The following is a 19,004-nucleotide window of genomic DNA, read 5'->3' on the forward strand; positions in this document are numbered from 1 at the left end:
CGCAGTTGGAATTGATACGTCATCGGAATTGCTGTGCCCATAATTTTCCATTCGTTAGCCGTACTTGCGACTACAGCCTGGAACTTCCTCGGTCGATAAATGATCTATCATCTATGTGCTTGGCTACACACACACAATACATACACGAAACTGAAGAAGGTTAGCATTTCTTAACTTCGCCTTTCGAAACAGCAGGAAATTTCGTTATGGGAAACCTATATCGAGTTTACAGTAAAGCAGCCCAGGTTACTTTTATTTTCCCGTTTACTTTTCTTCTCTGCCCAACCCGCAACTTTATCGATTTGTTCGCTGCATATTAGTTAAGTTTTTGTATCGAATTTCAAGCATACTTTCCAACTTGCTGTTATAGGGTCTTACTTCGAGTGTCTCCAGGTTTATGTGGACTAGATGTAAACAGACAGCACAATGCCATGAGCCAAAGCAGGGGGCTTCACGTAAAAATTCTTCCCACATTTCGTATTACCCAGTGGAAGTCCAGGCAAGCAGAAGACAGCAGGAGATGTAATGGCGATGCTAACCCAGCCAGCTGCACGTAGTGTAGAGGAGTGACGCGAGAGAGCAGCAGCGTAGCCGGACACGCATAGTACGGACTACCACCGACAGATGACAGGTGCGAACTGCAGTACATAAACCTATGTAAAGGGAAATTATGGCCAACTTGCCAGTGAGCAACATTTTCGAACGACTGCGCCGATGGTGATACATTAAGCGAGTACTGACTTGACCCGGGGTCTAGCCATCTCCCCTCCACACTGTCTGAGCACTGTAGCTAGCGACCGATAAGGAGATACCAGACGACTACCAATGAAAAAGTGCTGTGCATCAGGCACGCGCGCGCGGAATTTTGTGTTAATCACTACTCACTATTGTGTTTGTATCGAGGCCAACGAGCCCGTTGGCCTCGGTTTGTATGTGTATGCGTTTCCTGCGTCAGCGTGTCCTCCATACTGTATTTTGGAAATGATTTCGTTCGAAGATAGTGTTGTGTACAAGCGAAAGGCTGAAGTATTTGTAAGTACCATATTTAGTATGAATTTTCTGCACTTAATGTTTTTTTTTAAGCGTTGAAATTCATTGCTTTCAATGATAATGCTGCCGGCGAACGAAAGGCAGAGTGAAATAGTTAATACTATTTCTCAAGTGGGTGTATTCTCTGCTTGCTTTTTGAAGCTATTAATCCAGACTGCTCACTTGACAGTTGTTATTGGCAACTTGGTAATGTTGGCTACTTAAGATTATAGAAGTACGGGGATCAAATAAAACATGAAAGATAAGGGTATTGGTAGGGTAAAAATAAAATAAGCATGATCGGGTAAAAATAGCTATTACTAGAGTACATTATGGAAGGAAATAAGATGAAGGTACAGCCAACTTGTTTACCTGATCAGAAATCCTCATTTAAAAATCTTGCTGTGGACTCCAGTAATTTAAATGGTGTGATAGTAAGCAGGAGATTTAATAACTGTATGAAACAGCGCGCGCAAATCGTAATATAAAACAGCGGTATACCTATTTTGACAGATTTTCATTTCTCGGTACTGGAAAATTACCATTTAATACATGTTTCTGTACGAATTTGGTTTTTATGTTTCTTGTTACCCACATAGACTTTTAATGATCCTTTAAAAGAAGGCTTTTTTCGTAGGCCATTTTTTCTTTACGTTTCACATATATGTGAAACATGTGTATGTGTAAGAAGTTTCATAATCAGCTAAAACTTATTAACATTGTGTACTGGAATTATAAAACACATTTGTATACTAAATTGTGAGTTGTTTTTTCCATTGTTTGGAAAGGTGGAGGAAAAGTGGAGTAAACAGAAGGCAATCATATCTTGAACAGCTGACTGCGTCCTAAGTTCAGATTAATTACAAATAGTGTTTGCTTTTTTTTTAAACTAGTAACTTTTTTGTTTACTCTCTGTATTTCAATTTGGAAATCATTAGCCTGTCATTAGTGTTGAATGCCTAGAAATTACATTAAACTGCAACATTTAAGAGAAAGACACAGAGTATGCTGTGGTAGTTTAAAATTAATGCCAGGTGTAAATAAAAGCTGTTACTCAACTGTAATTTAAACATACCACTGGTATCTGAGAGTAATACTAAACAGTTCTGAATACACAAAGATCTGTTCTCAGTAAAGATGAATATACTTGCTTGGCTACATGGGCCTTCCTGTAACTTCATTCAAGGTAAAACAGTTTGTTGCTGAGTTTGTTCAGGTACTACAGAAAGCATATTTACCAGTGAAAAGAAGTTTTGCCAGTAAGGATTGGTTTTCAGATTTTACCAAACACCCAGCTCTAATCACCCAGAAACTTCAGAAATTTTAAATAATCTATAGGAGCACACCAACATGTCCATTTGTCTTTCCCTTAAAAACATTTCCCTTAAGATTTGGAATTGGAACTATCAGACTGAAGTGTCTAGAAAAATTTGTTTAGGCCAAAACTATTAGTTTAAATACTGTTTGTAACATTAATGGACATAGTTAATGTTTCCTATGTATAAAAATCTACCCTTTTCCTCAAAGCTTATACTACATTAATTTGTTTGACATAGATATGTCTAATAGACCATTATATGAATTCTTTTTATCTTGCCTCATACTTTTATTGTCCTGTCACCTGTGTAGGCACTTTCTTCAATGTAGTCACTAGGTCTTTTTTTGTGCCCCCCAAGTATTTTTTTCTTTTTTCAGTGAAATGTTTGTGTGAATATGAAACATTTTTAACCATATTCTGACGAGTACAAAAGCTTTTCACCCAAAATTTCGAAAGTTTAAATATTATTTTATTTTTACCACTCCCTACCCAAGGTAAAATGTGTACTTATTGGTGGTTTTTATGAAATTGTGGTCTGGTCTACCATGTGTCTACATACCTGCTGCACTTCTTATATCAAATGTATGTTACTGTAGAGAGGAAAATTCTGACATAATTTAAATGAAGCCAAATACAGAAGTGATAGTAATACATGCTCTTCTCTCTTAACAGGAAATTCTCCCGCAGTGGAAAACACGTGTGTTGGAGCTGCACAGAAATGATTGTAATGTGCAAGAAATTAAATCTTTAAACATCCTTGTTGATGTTAAATCAAGGGATGAGTTTGGACAGTGGTTGGCACAGTTTGAAAACACAACAAAAACAATTTATACAATAAGGTGCACTGAACCTGCATCAGGAAAGTATGTTGTTTGCAAACAAAGGCTGGTCTGTCACCACAATACTCGCAGTATAAAAGTTCATGGTTCAGTGCAAAGGGCAACAAAAAACACTAACTGTCCATCAAAAATGACAGTGACAATTCATGCCGTGCATGATAGATACAGAGGTAAGTCTGTAGAGAAAGCAATGCTCTACAAGGAAATGCCGTGTGAGGTTAACTTGGTGTTGGGTCATAACCACAGTGTTGAGAGTGCTGCTGCTTTAAGATTTAGACAACCATCAAGTGATGTCAAAGAAAAATTAATATCCCTGTTTGAAAGAGGTCATTCACCAGCCACTGCTCTTGAGTCAATAAAGGTTGAAATTCAGCTGAATTGTTCAGATTACCCTTTAGTCCTTGCAGACAGAAGCAGGTGTCCTGATTACAACTTTTGCCACTATTTGTTCAACAAAGTTTTTAAGAAAAAGTATGGGCCAACAGACTTGAACAAAGATGGAAAGCAGCTGTTACAACAGAGGTTAGAGGAATACAACAGCGAAGTTGGAGCTGTGTGTGCCAAGATGATTCAGTAAGATGATGATTATATAGTATGGTAAGAGTATATTTACAAATTTGTAGTCTGATGAAAACTTTATGCATGTACATTTAGCTACTATTAATATTTGTATAATTGTTTTTCAGCATTTGCTCACCACTGATGCAAAAAGTCCATACTCGTGTAAAAGCTGCTTCCAAACTTGTATTTATGGATTCCACTGGTTCTCTGGATCATGACAGCAGCAGAGTGTTCGTTTTACTTACTCACAGTGAGTGTGGAGGTTTACCACTAGGAGTTCTGATTATGTCTTCAGAAAGCTGCGGAGTTATAGAAATGGGACTAGAGTTGCTGAAAGAGATAGTGGGGGAAAATATTTTGGGGGAAACATCAATGGCCCAAGTGTGTTTCTGACTGACGACAGCCAGTCAGAACAAAATGCAATTAGAAGGTGCTTCCCAAACACAAAAGCTTTGTTGTGTATATTCCATGTCCTGCAGGCAGTGTGGCGCTGGCTTCTCAAAGCAAAAAATGCTATACCACAGCAAAAACAGTGCGAGTTCTTCCAGAATTTCAAAAAAATAATGTTTGCGCAAACAAAAAATGAAGCAGTGGTAAACTATAATGTAACAAGAGCGAACATCGGTGAAAATAATCAAAATTTATTGAAATACTTGGAAGGGTGTTGGGATAGGCGAGGACTGTGGACCCTTTCACATCGGCGAGGTATGCTTATAGAAGGGCACAACACAAATAATATAACTGAGGCCTTCACGAGAATTTTAAAGGATAGGATTATTGAGAGAGTGCGTGCCTTCAATGTGGTTCAGATGGTGGACTTTTTTCTCACAAAGGTGAATTTGTATTTTCAGAGGAGACTTCATGATGCTGCTAATGGAGCAAGTCCTAAGTCTTTCTGTAGGCCTAAAAAGGCTCCTTCACAGGAGATTCTAGCAAAAATCAGACAAGTCAATGAGGATGTTCTGCTCATTCCCAGTGAAGAAAGGGAGAATCATTATTACATTGTTAATATGGCTGTTCTTGTTTGCACTTGTCGCCAAGGCAATACAGGGAAGATCTGCAAACATATAGACTGGGGAACTACAGGGAGGTGACGGATAGTGACAGTGTACGCAGACTGTATTATTTTATTGCTACAGATGAGGAGCGTCCTGAAGCGTGGCTAGAGCCTCTGTATTGCTCTCAGAATGCAGGGGCTTCAAGTTCTTCGGAACGTTTGGAGCAAACGGACACAGGTTTGCTCTGTGAAAGCCAAGCAGAGATGCCAGAGACACTTCACATGGAGACAGTTCCAGACAATACAAATAATGATTTAATGGACGAGATAAAAGCTCGTCTCATAGATTTTTCAAATAAATCCCCTGAGGAAATGAGGACAGGCCTTGAAGTCATGTGCGAAAAAGTGAGAAAGCTTGCATCTTATTTGGCAAATTTTGGTGAAGGTAAGTAAAACATACTTTTATATAAATGTTATGGCAAGTAATTCAATATTGTATGAATTCTAATTTTTGTTACAGGAAAAATCTAGAAAAAATCGCGGTAACTATATTCCCGTTCAGTCCACTGCAATAAGCAGAAGAAAAAACAAGTTGGCAGGTCGCAGATGTCATCCGGGGGGAAGACAAAGACCACACTCTAAGCAAAGCGAGGAATTTGTAAAGACAGTAGAAATTTCTGAAATGGTAAGTATTGCATTTCTAAAGTCATGTATGGCATTTTGAAATTTATCTAGCAACTTTCCTTTCCCCAAAGGGCATATTAAGGAATAAAGTAATTATTATTTATTTAACATTTTTAAGTTTGAGGGAGCACTGCTGGACATACAGTGCTATTGGCTAACTTGCATATATTTAATACTGTGTGCTAATGGTGGCATAAAGACCAAAACAATCCACAAAAGAAATAAGAAATTGCAACTGAAAACTGCCTCCAGACTGACCTCACATCCAGTATTGATAAAGGCTATGGCATGCAAGTTTCTGGCACCATCTTTAAAATAATTCTTATTTTTTCTGAAGGTAGCTCTGTTAGTATAATTAAAGAAAATACTTAATTATGATTTGATGTGACTGTCACGTGGAATAATTTGTAGACATTGCTATTGAAAAAACTGAAGTCACTCCACACCTTGAACTTGGTGTGGATAATTCCATTACACAGCAAGCCAGCTGAATGATACACTGCAAATCAGTCATAAAGTGTTTACACATTTTGTTTCATTCGAAAAAAAAATTGATGTATGTACAGCAGCATTGCATATTTCCATTGGCTTGTGACTTTCTCATGCAAATGTGAATGTTCCAACATAGTTCACAACACGTCTTGTTCCAAAGCAGTGGCATTAGTACATTATGGAATAATTGCTGATGGGTAAAAGTGCTCATATCTTGTGTTAACACAACTTTCTGATTGACAGTTGCCTCAAGTTCCCCATTAGCTTAAAATCTCAGTCCTGACTATAACACCATCTAGACAGAAAAACTACATCTGGTATTATCACCCATATTAATATACTCACGTTAAACTGTTTGCTAATCTTGTTTACATGTTAGGTTATTAACATCATGGCATTTCGTTTCTTTGGTCCAGTATGTCTTGCATGTACAGTAAAATTCTCATTACATGACATCTAAATTGTAACAATTAACTAGGCCTATATTTTTTATTATTAGTTATCTAATTGTTTTTTTAAGGTGTGGCATATACATATTATGACTTTAAGTAGCTAATTACAATATAAAGATGTAAATACACACAAATGTGGAGCCACTTTGAGTTTCATTCAGTCATTGAATATTTCGGTACAGAAATGGATAAGAAAAGCCATGTTACATAAACATTTTTCCCCAACATTAACCCAGTATTAGTGCAACAAACTTAGTAATCCATAATTTAGAAATAAAGGTTTTCAGTAATGTTAATGTGGATTTTAATTTCTTTTCAGGCTACCTTTCCACCACCAGCTACGCAGTCATCCCAGTCAGCTTCAGACTTTTGAAGGTGCGCGACTGTTTACTGCAGCATAGTGTGTAGGATTTTCTTAATCTGAGATCCAACGTAATGGAACTATTAAGGGAATGATTCTAGTAAGTTTTTTCTTAAAGCTCAGGCCTAGCCTGACTGCTGAAATATATTAAGTTTTTTTTGTTGTAGCTAGGGTCTGACCCGATTATTCCCGGCGGGGTCAGGGATTTTCTCTGCCTCGTGATGACTGGGTGTTGTGTGATGTCCTTAGGTTAGTTGGGTTTAAGTAGTTCTGAGTTCTAGGGGACTGATGACCATAGATGTTAAGTCCCGTAGTGCTCAGAGCCATTTTCTAACCCGATTATTGAAATAAGTTTTTTCTTAAAGCTCAGACCAAACTTACTATTGAAATATAGAAGTTCTTCTTTAAATTGGGATATCCCAACAATGTGGATACTTATTGTGTATGTTGCACAAGTTTCAGGGAAATGTGAATTACCTTTTTTTAAAATGTAAACTACATTTTATATTCTGCATATGACTCTTTTTTATTTACATCTGTTCCTTCAGGTTACATGTAGCTTATTTAATTTGTCATATTATGTCTGCTTTCTGAAGTAGTTCTGTCAGCTGATAATGAAAAATGTTTCCTGCATTTTGATATATATTGGCAATAATAAACTGTAATATTGGCAGGAACGAACTGTTATTTTATTAATTGGTATTAAAACTTTATTTTAGAAGATTAAGTGAAGATATTTTGCAATGTTAACATAAGCATCACATTTAAATAGGAATTATGAACAGATTGCCCCCATTTACACCAAGGTTGGCATAAAGGAATTGCTTATGATGATAGCTTCCTCTGGCATGTAGAGTCTAAACAAAAATTTTCCATCTCAAATTAACTAAAAGGGAAGTAAATTATTTTTTTTGCTGGGAGAACACACTTTCAGGCGGCGGCGGCGGCAGGGATCCGACATTCCATGCTCCGATCCGTAGAACGCCATTTTTCTTTCTCCTGATAACGACATCCTCTTGAGTAGTCCCCGCCCAGAGATCCAAATGGGGGACTATTTTACCTCCGGAATATTTTACCCAAGAGGACGCCATCATCATTTAATCGTACAGTAAAGCTGCATGTCCTCGGGATAAATTACGGCTGTAGTTTCCCCTTGCTTTCAGCCGTTCGCAGTACCAGCACAGCAAGGCCGTTTTGGTTAATGTTACAAGGCCAGATCAGTCAATCATCCAGACTGTTGCCCCTGCAACTACTGAAACGGCTGCTGCCCCTCTTCAGGAACCACACGTTTGTCAGGCCTCTCAACAGATACCCCTCCGTTGTGGTTGCACCTACGGTACGGCCATCTGTATCGCTGAGGTACGCAAGCCTCCCCACCAACTGCAAGGTCCATGGTTCATGGGGGGGATCAGAAATAGTAGTCTGCCAGTAACGTCAATATTCACTGAATGTAATGTTGTAGGTTCGGTACGTGCACCGTGCATAATTTTTTTTTACATTATAATGTGTTGAAAAAAAACAATTTATTGTCGTGAGCATCCTAAATATACATTTAAACCATACTCTACAGTCAACCTGGTCAAATTTTTTTACCAGTCATTAAAACTTTGTACACTACCACTCACTATTTTCTGTTGTATCTGCTAACAGAGGCAGTTTTGTCTCTAAGATTTCTATTTTGTAAGTAGATTACCTTTAAAACGTCCTATTACCTCTTCTGACTTTTCTTTGCTGTTCAGATGGATTGGAAACTAAGTAACAGAAATGTAAAATAAGACAAAAGACCAGAAATGAATGAAATTAACTGAATGGTTAAATCAGTTCCTGCAACCTTTCCCATTGGGACCAAGATAAACGCAAAAACAATAAAATGTGTAAGAACTCATGCTGCAGTCTTCAGACATCGAAATTGAAATACTGAGCCTGGAGATGCTGCTGATATAGCATGAAATTAGCTGAATTAGGTGTAAACAGCAGTCTCACAGGGAACTTATAAACGTCATGTCTGTCACTACCAATAAGGGAACATGGTTCTAGGCTTGCTGATAGAATTCTTCACTAAATTTACATTTATCTTTGAGTATGGCTTTCACATAAATATGTCATTACACTGTATGAAGCTAAATCATACGCTGGAAATGTCACTGTAGCAGATACGTAATGCAAGTATATCTCATTTAAAATAAGTTGCAATTGCAGGATCAAGAAAGGGGAAAAGAAATAGGTTTTGGCTTCAAAGCTAAGGTGGAGTGTTGTACTGTAAAGACAGTGTATTAACAGAAAAGCTGAATCTCGCCCAATACCTGTTAACAGAAAGGGGCGTGGTCCATAATAGCAGTGAACATCTATGCTAAATAAGTGAAAATGTTTGACGGAATGTATTTAATATATGGTATTACTGAAAGTGTTGTTCTACTTTGAAGCCAATGTGTGCTCTATTATTTGTAATATGTGTTATCAAAAATATCCTTAACGAATGTGTTATTTTTACATTTACAACCCCTTAGCCTAAAAACTGTTAATAACAGGTCTATATAAATATCTTTAAATTTCAAAGTAAACCTGTGTTACTGAAATAGAACAATTTATTTAGGCTTCTTATTAACCACCGATTTACTTTTGGAATGGCTTAAAATTACCCAGAGTATTTTATGTAGGTAAAATAATGTGTTGTCCAAGACTGACATAAACTTAGCCGGAATAGCAGAGCAACTTTTATAAATACTAAAATATTACAGCAAACAGTCAATTTGTCTATATTTTTACTATAAAAAATGCTCAGTAACTGTAACTACAATATGTGTTGCAACAAGTAACATATTTTGTGGGCAGTATTTTTAAAAAATGGTCTAAAGTGGGGCGAAGTTCCCCCAGTTGACAGCATTTCCATTCACACATTCCCAGTCTTCAACATAAAATGCTAAATTTTGATAATAAATAAAAATAGCAGTTACAATACAAAATATGCACGACATTTACTTGTAATGACATTTACTTTTTACCGTGTTTGGAAACAAGTATTCTTCAAAAAGTATTCTTCAGCAGATTTTGCATATGTGCTATTTCATTCTGAGCTAGAAAAGAGTGTGGAGTACAAGCTAATGTTCTTACTGAGTGAATGTATACTTTTTTCCTCTCTACAATATTATATAAAATATGGGTACATCGTATGTATAAAAAGCTATTAAAATCCAGAGAAAAAAATAAACGACATAAATGAAGCACAAGGAAGAAACAAAGATGGTGGCAAAGCACAGAAGTCAAATATGTACACAGGTCGAAGGATGAAGTTTTTATTTTTATATGCATCAATCTGAAACCTGGAGAGCGACATAGTTTACTTGCAAATATTATATGATATAATAAAAATACTCCATACTCAGAAAGAAACATAGAACAAAAATTTATAAAAATCACTGTGATTTAAACAAAAATGAGACCACTTGAAGAGAAAATGGCAACCAAATGAAGTTTGAATGTCAATTTTTCAAATCATTTACTAAAGAGTGATTTTGGAAATCACAGTTTCTGCAATAACTTTGTCATGGCCTGCTTCTACTGCCTTGTGTCACTACACCCTGATATCTTTTATTTCCCTCCCTTGGAACCAGATGAATTCTTGTTGCCAGGAAACTGTGAATTATTTTCTCCTGTACACTGTGGCAGGCTGGGAAAACTACTTTCTCCTTCACTGATGCAGGCACGGCAGTGGCTACATCAGAGAATAACAATTCACCTGAGAGTAATTTCTTCTTGTTGCTTCTCAAACACATCTCTGCCTTTTGCAACACACTGAAAACCTCACTTGTTGGCTCAATAAGTGAGGTATCTGTGAAGGAGTTCAGATGTAAAAACATGTTCACACACGTACAGAGATTTTCTTTGCACGCTATTAGGCGCTCCTCGCAAAATTTGCAAAGTGCGTGACGCTTCATAACTTGCCTAACAGTGTGGCCAGGTAAATAGTATAGAGACTGGTGCTCACCATCACACACCATGTTACAAAGTGGCTCACCAACTTCCTCAGCACAGACATCCCCATCTTCACTAGTTCTGCCTGCAAACTACTGCCTTCATTTTCATAATTATCAGTGGCAGTATTAAAGAACTGAGAAAGAGTAATAACCCTCAGTGACGATTTTACTTCTCGTAGCGTTGGTACTGGATTTTTGAAGTGGAGCATTGCTAACAGATTTTCCAAGGTATCTTGTGTAAATCTACTTATTAGCAAAAATTTTAATTTCTTCTCATTCAGGAATGTGTTCTGCAATTCCAAAATACCTCCAGCTGTCAAAACTACACCACACTGAACTGGTTTCCAGGCACTGTTCAGGCCAATTTTCAAGTTTCCAAATAATCACAGAGTGTCCTGAAGATGGCAGAGAGCCTCACTGTATGTTTGTTGATCAGAACGACTCAGAGGCATAACTGGAGCTCTGGATGTCATGAGGCAAGACCACTTATGAACGTGCTTTAGAAACCGCGCTGTGGTTAAAGTATTTTTCTGCAGTTTCTCTGTCTTGACACCATACTCGCTGGCTGCTGCAGTCTGGCTGTTAGTTATGGCAGTAGACGAGCCAACTTTCATTTTCTTGTAATGGTTTGGCCTCAGAAATCCCTCACACAGTTTTGGTGTCAGTTTAAGACTTAAACCACTGTCTACCTCAAGCCACTGTTATACACTATTTATATGTACCTCATTACAAGGCAGATCACGTCCCTCAACAACATTTCGTCAGAGGAAGACCGATTGCCCATTGACTAAGTGAATCCTCGTTTTTCAAAATGTGTGGTGTATCTGTGAGGAAAATTAGTTTCCAATTATCATCACAAAGACACTGGCAGAAACTAATTTTGAAAACCTTTCGACAACAATTGCAAATTCTCGCCATACAGCTCAATTTTGCCCTCCCGTCACTGATGCAATGCAGTGAACATTGTACGAGTGCCTAAGATTCCCTAATGAAGCTTATAATGATGTCTGGCGTGAGAACTGGAAAAAGATGGCCCTGTGTAATGGTAACCTATTGTTTGTTTCGATCTTGAGGTAATACCACCCAGCATAACAACTAATGCATTAGAAGCTATAGTTTTTGCAAGGGCGAGATCTGGTGGAGGTGTCGTATCATTATCAATGGTGCAGCCAATGCTCAACCACATTCCAATGGTGAGTGATACTAACCTCATCCATCAGGAGAACAGCATGCATCTCCACTGGTAACATGAGGGCAAGCTTGACTTTCAGGAAACTCACGAGCTCCCTCGGCACACCAGGTCTAAATTTTATGCTCTGTAGCGAACATATTGGGGTTCTATCTGAAGGAAATGGTAATTTATTTTCCAGCAGGACTTTGTACCCCATACTACTACAAGGTGGTCTAATTTTTAGCCATTTCCACTGACCATTTGCTACCTTTACGTGTCCCCTTCACTCATACTACAAACTGATCTGCACCGAATAAACAGTGCAGACTCGCAAAGAGGCTGTCTTTTTCTAAACGCACTCCTCTCTCACTTTTCTGGCAGAGGATGAGTTTTCTCTTGAAAGCTTCAATTCCAGCCTGAAGCTAGGTTCTTCACGGTGGTGACTTCATCTTCTGTTGTGTCCAAGTTCGCTGCAGGACTGATGTCATTGGTCACACTCGAGGGCTCTCCAACCTCTGGAACACATATTTGCAATATTACAATCTGCAAACATAAAAAGCATTTAATACTGTAATATGTTTTTAGGTAACCAGTAATTGTGTCTCAGTAGGCTGTGGTATGTAATTTAAAGATTCGTAAGATGCCAAAATCTTACTTTCAAAGGACTGAAGCAAGTCTATGACAACCTGAGTGGTAATATTCCCAGTATGCTCTTAATACTATGAAATGGTAAAGTAATGTCATATCGTAAAGTGCAATTGTAGGTGACCAATTATATTTAATTCTCAACAAACACTACTATAATGTTTCCAGAAAGCTGTAGTCCCTTTGCCAGGCACCACAGGAACCTGACAGCAATAGAATGTAAAAGAGCTTCACTGTACAGCAATTCAATAATAACGCAGCATGTGAGAACTGAATACTTAAATTACAAGAGCTGTGAGCCAGGTGTTACTTCCTGATGTGGGTTTTAGTGGAGATTACCTTTCAGTGCAAGTAATTATTATTTACAATAAAATAATAATTAATCAGGACCAGACCTAACCACAACATTGGACACCTTAGCACCTATTGTGCTACATATTACCAACAAACGCAAAGCTCAGTATACAGAGTCTGAAAAACACAAATGGTATGGGAAACAGCACAGGCTTTTAAGTAAACTTTAACCAGCCGTGGCAACAAATCAAAGCATCAGTTTTCCCATTTGTGTATAACATTTAACTGTAAATTTGAAATACGGTATATACAGTGTCCAATGGCAAGCAGCAGAAGCGATATAGCATAAAGGTATGAGAAATTACATTACTTTATATTTCATCAGATACCAATACAAGTGGACTGTGTATCTGAGAGATGTCGTCTTGTTCACTAAATTACCTTGTGGTGAAGTATTTTGTTCCCTCCATCAACAGACCCTGGACATGTCAGTTTCAAAAATATACAGCTGTTGCAAATGAAATGTTTTAGTCTTCTTCTGTACACAACTCAGGGTTAAAATGAGTGTACAAAATATAACTTCTAAAGAAGGAACTCTAAGCAACACATTTACAACAACTTTAAAAAGGTATATGCTTACTGTACTCAACTGACAAAAGTGTTTCCTACGACAATTACTACGATACAAGTAAGCCTACTTTCTGCAAGGATAATGCTGTGAAGGGAAATTCTGTGTGTCCTACTGATCAAAACAACAAATGTGTGCTGTTAGCAGTCACACGAGATTTTCAGAGTGTCATAACTCAGGAGCAAGTGAAAGCATGACGTATGCATATAACAATTGAAGCTGTGAGCGTTATTTTCCAGTTACCTGTATCCTCAGTTCGTTTCTCTAGTAGGCCAACAGGTTTCCTCTCGGCAGGAGCTTTACGATCACCAAAAATTGTTGGCACAGCATTTGGTTTATGTTTTACCACTCCACCAAGTCTGTTGGTTGAAACTGGTCTGGAGTAAAATGATTCTGGTAAACACAAACAGTACTATCAGTCAATGTAGTTACCAACTTCGTTATTTAAGCGATATAAAAATTTCAAGACTGTACGTTATAACTATATTTTGTAACATAAAATATATGAATCTGTAATATCAATAGAACTCAGCACATGCTACTCATAACTACATAAAGTGCAAGAAGTCAGAGACCTATGAATTAGGTACAGTAGCTATACACAAACATTGTAACACTCAGATTCTATCTACAAACTAACTGAAAAAATTTCATTTCACACGATACAACTAACATCTTTTAGGGAATGTATCTTCATTCAAGTTTAATTTTCATTAGGTTTAGGTTTCCTGTGTAACAACAAATATTGTACGATGCACATTGTCTACGCCTGCCTACACTGTGTGATCAAAAGTATCCGGACACCACCAAAAATATCAGTTTTTCTTATTAGGTGCATAGTGCTGCCACCTACTGCCACTGTTTCCGATGTGACGGTGAAGTGGAAACGTGAAGGGACACGTACAGCACAAAAGCGTACAGGCCGACCTCGTCTGTGGACTGACAGAGACAGCCGACAGTTGAAGAGGGTCTGTCCAAACCGTCACGCAGGAATTCCAAACTGCATCAGAATCCAATGCAAGTACTATGACACTTGGGAAACTTTGATTTCAAGTTACTTTTGAGTACATTACGGGAGTGAACAGTGGTCAATGTGTTACAAATATTTACTATCAAAAACAGTCTCGATCACGATTTATTTATTGCGGTGACCGGTTTCGACCACTACTGTGGTCATCTTAAGAGCAATGAGTAAGAACCTCCTTCTGGTGGTAAATCACTACCACAAATCAGTACTCACCGTAATAAACAAATTGTGATCAAGACTGTTTTTGATAGTAAATACTGGATTTCAAGGTTGAGCGCTCGGTGCAACGAGTGTAAACATTGGACGATTGAACAGCAGAGAAACGTTGTGTGGAGAGACAAATCACGGTACGCAGTGTGGCGATCCGAAGGCAGGGTGTGGGTATTCCGTATGCCCGGTGCACGTCATCTACCAGCATATGTAGTTTCAACAGCAAAATTCAGAGGCAGCAGTGTTATATGCTGTGGTCGTGTTTTCCATGGAGTGGGCTTCCACCCCTTGCTGTTTTGCGTGGCACTATCACAGGCCTAGATTGGTGTTTTAAGCACCTTCTTGCTTTCCACTGTTGAAGAGCAATTCGGGGATGGTGATTGCATCTTTCAACACGATCGGGCACCTGTTCGTATTGCACGGCCTGTGGCAGAGTGGTTACCTGACAGTAACATCTGTGTAATGTACTGGCCTGCACAGAGTCCTGACATGAATCCTAGGGAACATCTTTGGCACGTTTCGGAATGCAGACTTTGTGCCAGGCGTCACAGACCGACGTCGATACCCCTCCTCAGTGCAGCACTCCGTGAAGAATGGGCTGCCATTCCCCAAGAAACCCTCCTGCACCTCATTGAACATATGCAAGCAAGAGTGGAAGCTGTCATCGAGGCTAAAGTGCGTCAACACCACACTGAATTCCAGCATTACTGACGGAGGGCGCCAGGAACTTTTAAGTCATTTTCAAGCATGTGTCCGGATACTTTTGATCACATAGTGTAGTATTTGTATCTGAGACTGTTGAATATACAAGATGCCATATTAAAAGGGTTAATTATAAATATACTGTACTGTTACAACTGACGATACAATTCAACTATGCTAATCTTTTTATTTATTTCAATGTTTGTCGAAACGGTAGGCCTACACTATTAAATGCAAGTAACAGGTACTTTACAGAGGCACGTCATTATCACGCCAATTATTTTCACAAAATTTACTGAAAATGAGGCACTGTTAATTGATCTTTAAAGTACACATAGCCATAGCCAACAACATACATTAAAACATCCAAATACTGTACTTCCCATCTTCAACAATTGGGCCTACACACTGAATACGAAACGAAAAATGGTGTTTACCTATTACACCTTTCGTGTTGCAAAAAATATGTCTTTATAGCAGTCAGTACATTACAGATTAACTAGAAATGTGTAGCTTTCACTATGGTTTGTCCAAAAAAAATGGGCTTGCACACAACGTACCTTTCACAAACAAATGTGACCGGTTTGAGACAAACCACATGTAATGACACACCAAATCTGATCACTAAGCGAGTTGGAATACAGCAAGTCTGTTACACAGCGAATGTTAAACCTTAAGATGATTTGCACTAATGAATGAAAACTGTACTTTCCATACAGAAGCGAGAGTCTCATGTGGGCTGTCAGTTGGCTCTGCTGGTTTTCATCGGTCATATTCTCCTCCTTGTTGCATCTCTGTCTTCAGAAGGAATTCTGTACAGTTTACCTCCCTTTCTGACTCAGACCAAAAAGCCAAAAGCACAGCACTGACGTAGTATTCTACTTAAAACTACGAAACTACACAACACTGCCCATGCCTCACACACAATGCTTGGGCCCACAACGGCTGCTAATGTTACAAGATGTGATTTCAGCCAACTGTGGATGGCGGCGAACGCAGCAGAATACGATGGCCGTACTTCCCTTTATACGAGGCTGTACTGCCCTGGTAAACACGCCACGACTCCAGCGCTGCAAAGTGGAGTGCATCTCGACTTGCACTGCTGCCAACTTTGGACTTGCTAGCAAAACGGCTTCCTCGTGGAAGAACGGGGATGTGTGTTTAAAACCTTCAATCGTGCAATCGGATAGATCTGCAAAGTTTCACAAGTGAGAAGATAGTACGACACATGTATGTGGAACAGATTCTGTAAGGATTCAACGTTCACCTTTTGCATTATAAACAACCCACATACAGTACTTGACAGTATATCCTACAGCAGTCTCAAAATAAATTCTTGCCCTTGTGCTATTAGGTGCTAATTATTTTCAACTGTTTGCGCTGGCTGTACGCTACCATCAGAACTTTAATTTCAAAAAGAGCATTACTTACATCTTTATAGGTATTCAACTTCATTAACAATTATTTAACATAATTCCAGTTTATAAGTTACCATGTTTAACCTACTGAAACGGCTTTGCCCTCGCATTTTTTGCGAGTTAATTGCATGCATCAACTCTTCAGTTATTTATGTACCATCCAGGTTGTCGATTCTTTGCAGTTTTTGGAATTAGTGTTTTGCAAGGCTTGTATGTAACACATAAATGTGATACTTCATGACCTTAATTCAAGATGGGAGTGCCATTCTGTAAAAATATAATTCATCCAGAAATCCCATCCAACCTTGCTATCTGAATCAGCACTTTGTGTGTCAAAGTGAAAACTTTGTATGTCTCTTCACTTCTGCTGCCACAGTATTTGCATTTCTCAGGTAAGTTTTCATCTTTGTGTATGTCTCTTTGTGACCTACTAAGTAAATACAATCTTTAATTGATGGCAGTATGTTTGAGCACTGATTTTCATAATTACCAGCAGCAGGAATGTACAGATTACTCAATTCAATTAAACATCTCAGTATCTTAGTTTATTGCTGTTAAGGCTAAATATAATTTACAGGGATGCAATTTTTGCAACTGCTAGTACTACTGCTAAATCTACTGCTGCAGCTACAAGTTATAGAACCATAGACATCAGAACTTTACGTGTGCATTTATTGTGACGTGCAGATACTACGTAACTAATTTTTTTTTCTTCACTACCCACAACACCAAACAGGCTACTATATCTAAATTATGCTGAACGAGGTGGAGCAGTGGATAGCACAATGGAATCGTATTCAGAAAGACAGTGGTTCAAACCCGTGTCCAGCCATCCCATTTTAGATGTTCCGTTATTTCTCTAAATCACTTCAGCGAAATGCCGGGATGGTTCCTATCAAAGTGCAAGGCCTTACTTCCTTTACCATCCTTTGCTAATCTGAGCTTTTGATCCAATCATTATTTTGTACATTTCAGAGAGATGCAACCTCGTGACAAGAAAGTGATGCTGTAGCAGCTTCCACCAATAGTGCTGCAGAAGGAAATGATATGGAGGCTTATGGGTGAATCAGACTGAATAGTGGAACAGCTATGGCCACCACAAACGACGTGGAATCAGGAGGAATTGCTACACCAATCCACACCAACAAAATCTAAGGAGACTGAAGATCGCTATTTTCGTGCAGCGCAACTACTCGCGCAGATACTTTGAAACAAAATCAGAATGGTAATGTGGGCAGTTTCATAAAATATCTGGCATCAGTTTGTGAAATCAATTAGAAGGCATTGAGCAAGACCACTGTAGCACATCAGTAAACTGTGTGTGTTACCCGTATGCACACTATTTAAACAAAATTTGATTGCTGTCTTGGAAATAAACTAAACCCTTATTACTTCCTGAGAGAACTGAATGTGAGTGTTTTCACATGACCCTCGGCTGTGTTCAAAATGACTGCTGTCAGCTATTGTAATTATGTAGCTCTGCACTACTACCCCCCCCCCCCCCCCTCCCCCCAACCTTTGACCTTGACGTTAATGGGAAGGCTTGCATGATACAGATGCAGATAACCATACTGTAGGTGCAGCCACAACAGAGGGGTATCTGTTGAGAGGTCAGACAAACGTGTGGGTCCTGAAGAGGAGCAGTAGCCTTTTCAGTAGTTGCAATGGGCAACAGTCTGGGCAATTGACTCAACTGGCCTTGTAACATCACGCAAAATTGTCTTTCTGTGCTTGTACTGCAAACAGCTGAAAGCATGGGGAAACTACAGCCATAAGTTTTCCTGGGGGCATACAGCTTTCCTGTATGGTTAAATAATGATGACACCCTCTCGGGTAAAACACTACAGAGGTATAATACTTCCTCAATTGGATTTCCGATCAGGGACTGCTCAGGAGAACATCATTATCAGGAGAAACAGAACAGGGGTTTTATGGATTGGAGCGTTGAATGTCAAACCCCTTAACTGGGCAGATAGGTTGGAAAATTTAAAAATGGAAAGGGATAGGTTAACGTTAGACATAATGGGGATTAGTTAGTTGATTGGCAGGAGGAACTGAACTTCTGGTCAGGTGAATACAGGGTTATAAATACAAAATCAGTTAGGGGTAATGCAGGGGTAGGTTTAATAATGAATGAAAATTCGGAATGCGGATAAGCTACTACAAACAGCAGGGTGAAAGCTTTTGCACAGTAGTACAGGT

At 38.6% G+C, this 19,004-nt stretch overlaps 1 protein-coding gene across 1 annotated transcript; it reads left to right on the top strand.

Annotated features, from left to right (window-relative positions):
- Positions 1–726: 726 nt before the first annotated feature.
- LOC124720124 lies at positions 727–18,165 on the top strand. The gene is made up of 6 exons (XM_047245421.1): positions 727–1,032; positions 3,020–3,759; positions 3,873–5,189; positions 5,265–5,429; positions 6,692–6,833; positions 17,778–18,165. Exons 1-3 carry the CDS (start codon positions 826–828, stop codon positions 4,138–4,140), a joined length of 1,215 nt encoding a protein of 404 aa, XP_047101377.1. The 5' UTR covers positions 727–825; the 3' UTR covers positions 4,141–5,189; positions 5,265–5,429; positions 6,692–6,833; positions 17,778–18,165.
- The last annotated feature ends 839 nt before the right edge of the window (positions 18,166–19,004 follow it).

Source organism: Schistocerca piceifrons, chromosome 11 (genome assembly GCF_021461385.2).
Source record: "Schistocerca piceifrons isolate TAMUIC-IGC-003096 chromosome 11, iqSchPice1.1, whole genome shotgun sequence".
NCBI lineage: Eukaryota > Metazoa > Arthropoda > Insecta > Orthoptera > Acrididae > Schistocerca > Schistocerca piceifrons.

Coding starts and splice junctions, on each gene's coding strand:
- LOC124720124 (XM_047245421.1), top strand. CDS start 826: ATGAAAAAGTGCTGTGCATCAGGCACGCGCGCGCGGAATTTTGTGTTA. Junction 1,033..3,019: donor AGCGAAAGGCTGAAGTATTT/GTAAGTACCATA, acceptor CTCTCTTAACAG/GAAATTCTCCCGCAGTGGAA. Junction 3,760..3,872: donor GTGTGTGCCAAGATGATTCA/GTAAGATGATGA, acceptor ATTGTTTTTCAG/CATTTGCTCACCACTGATGC.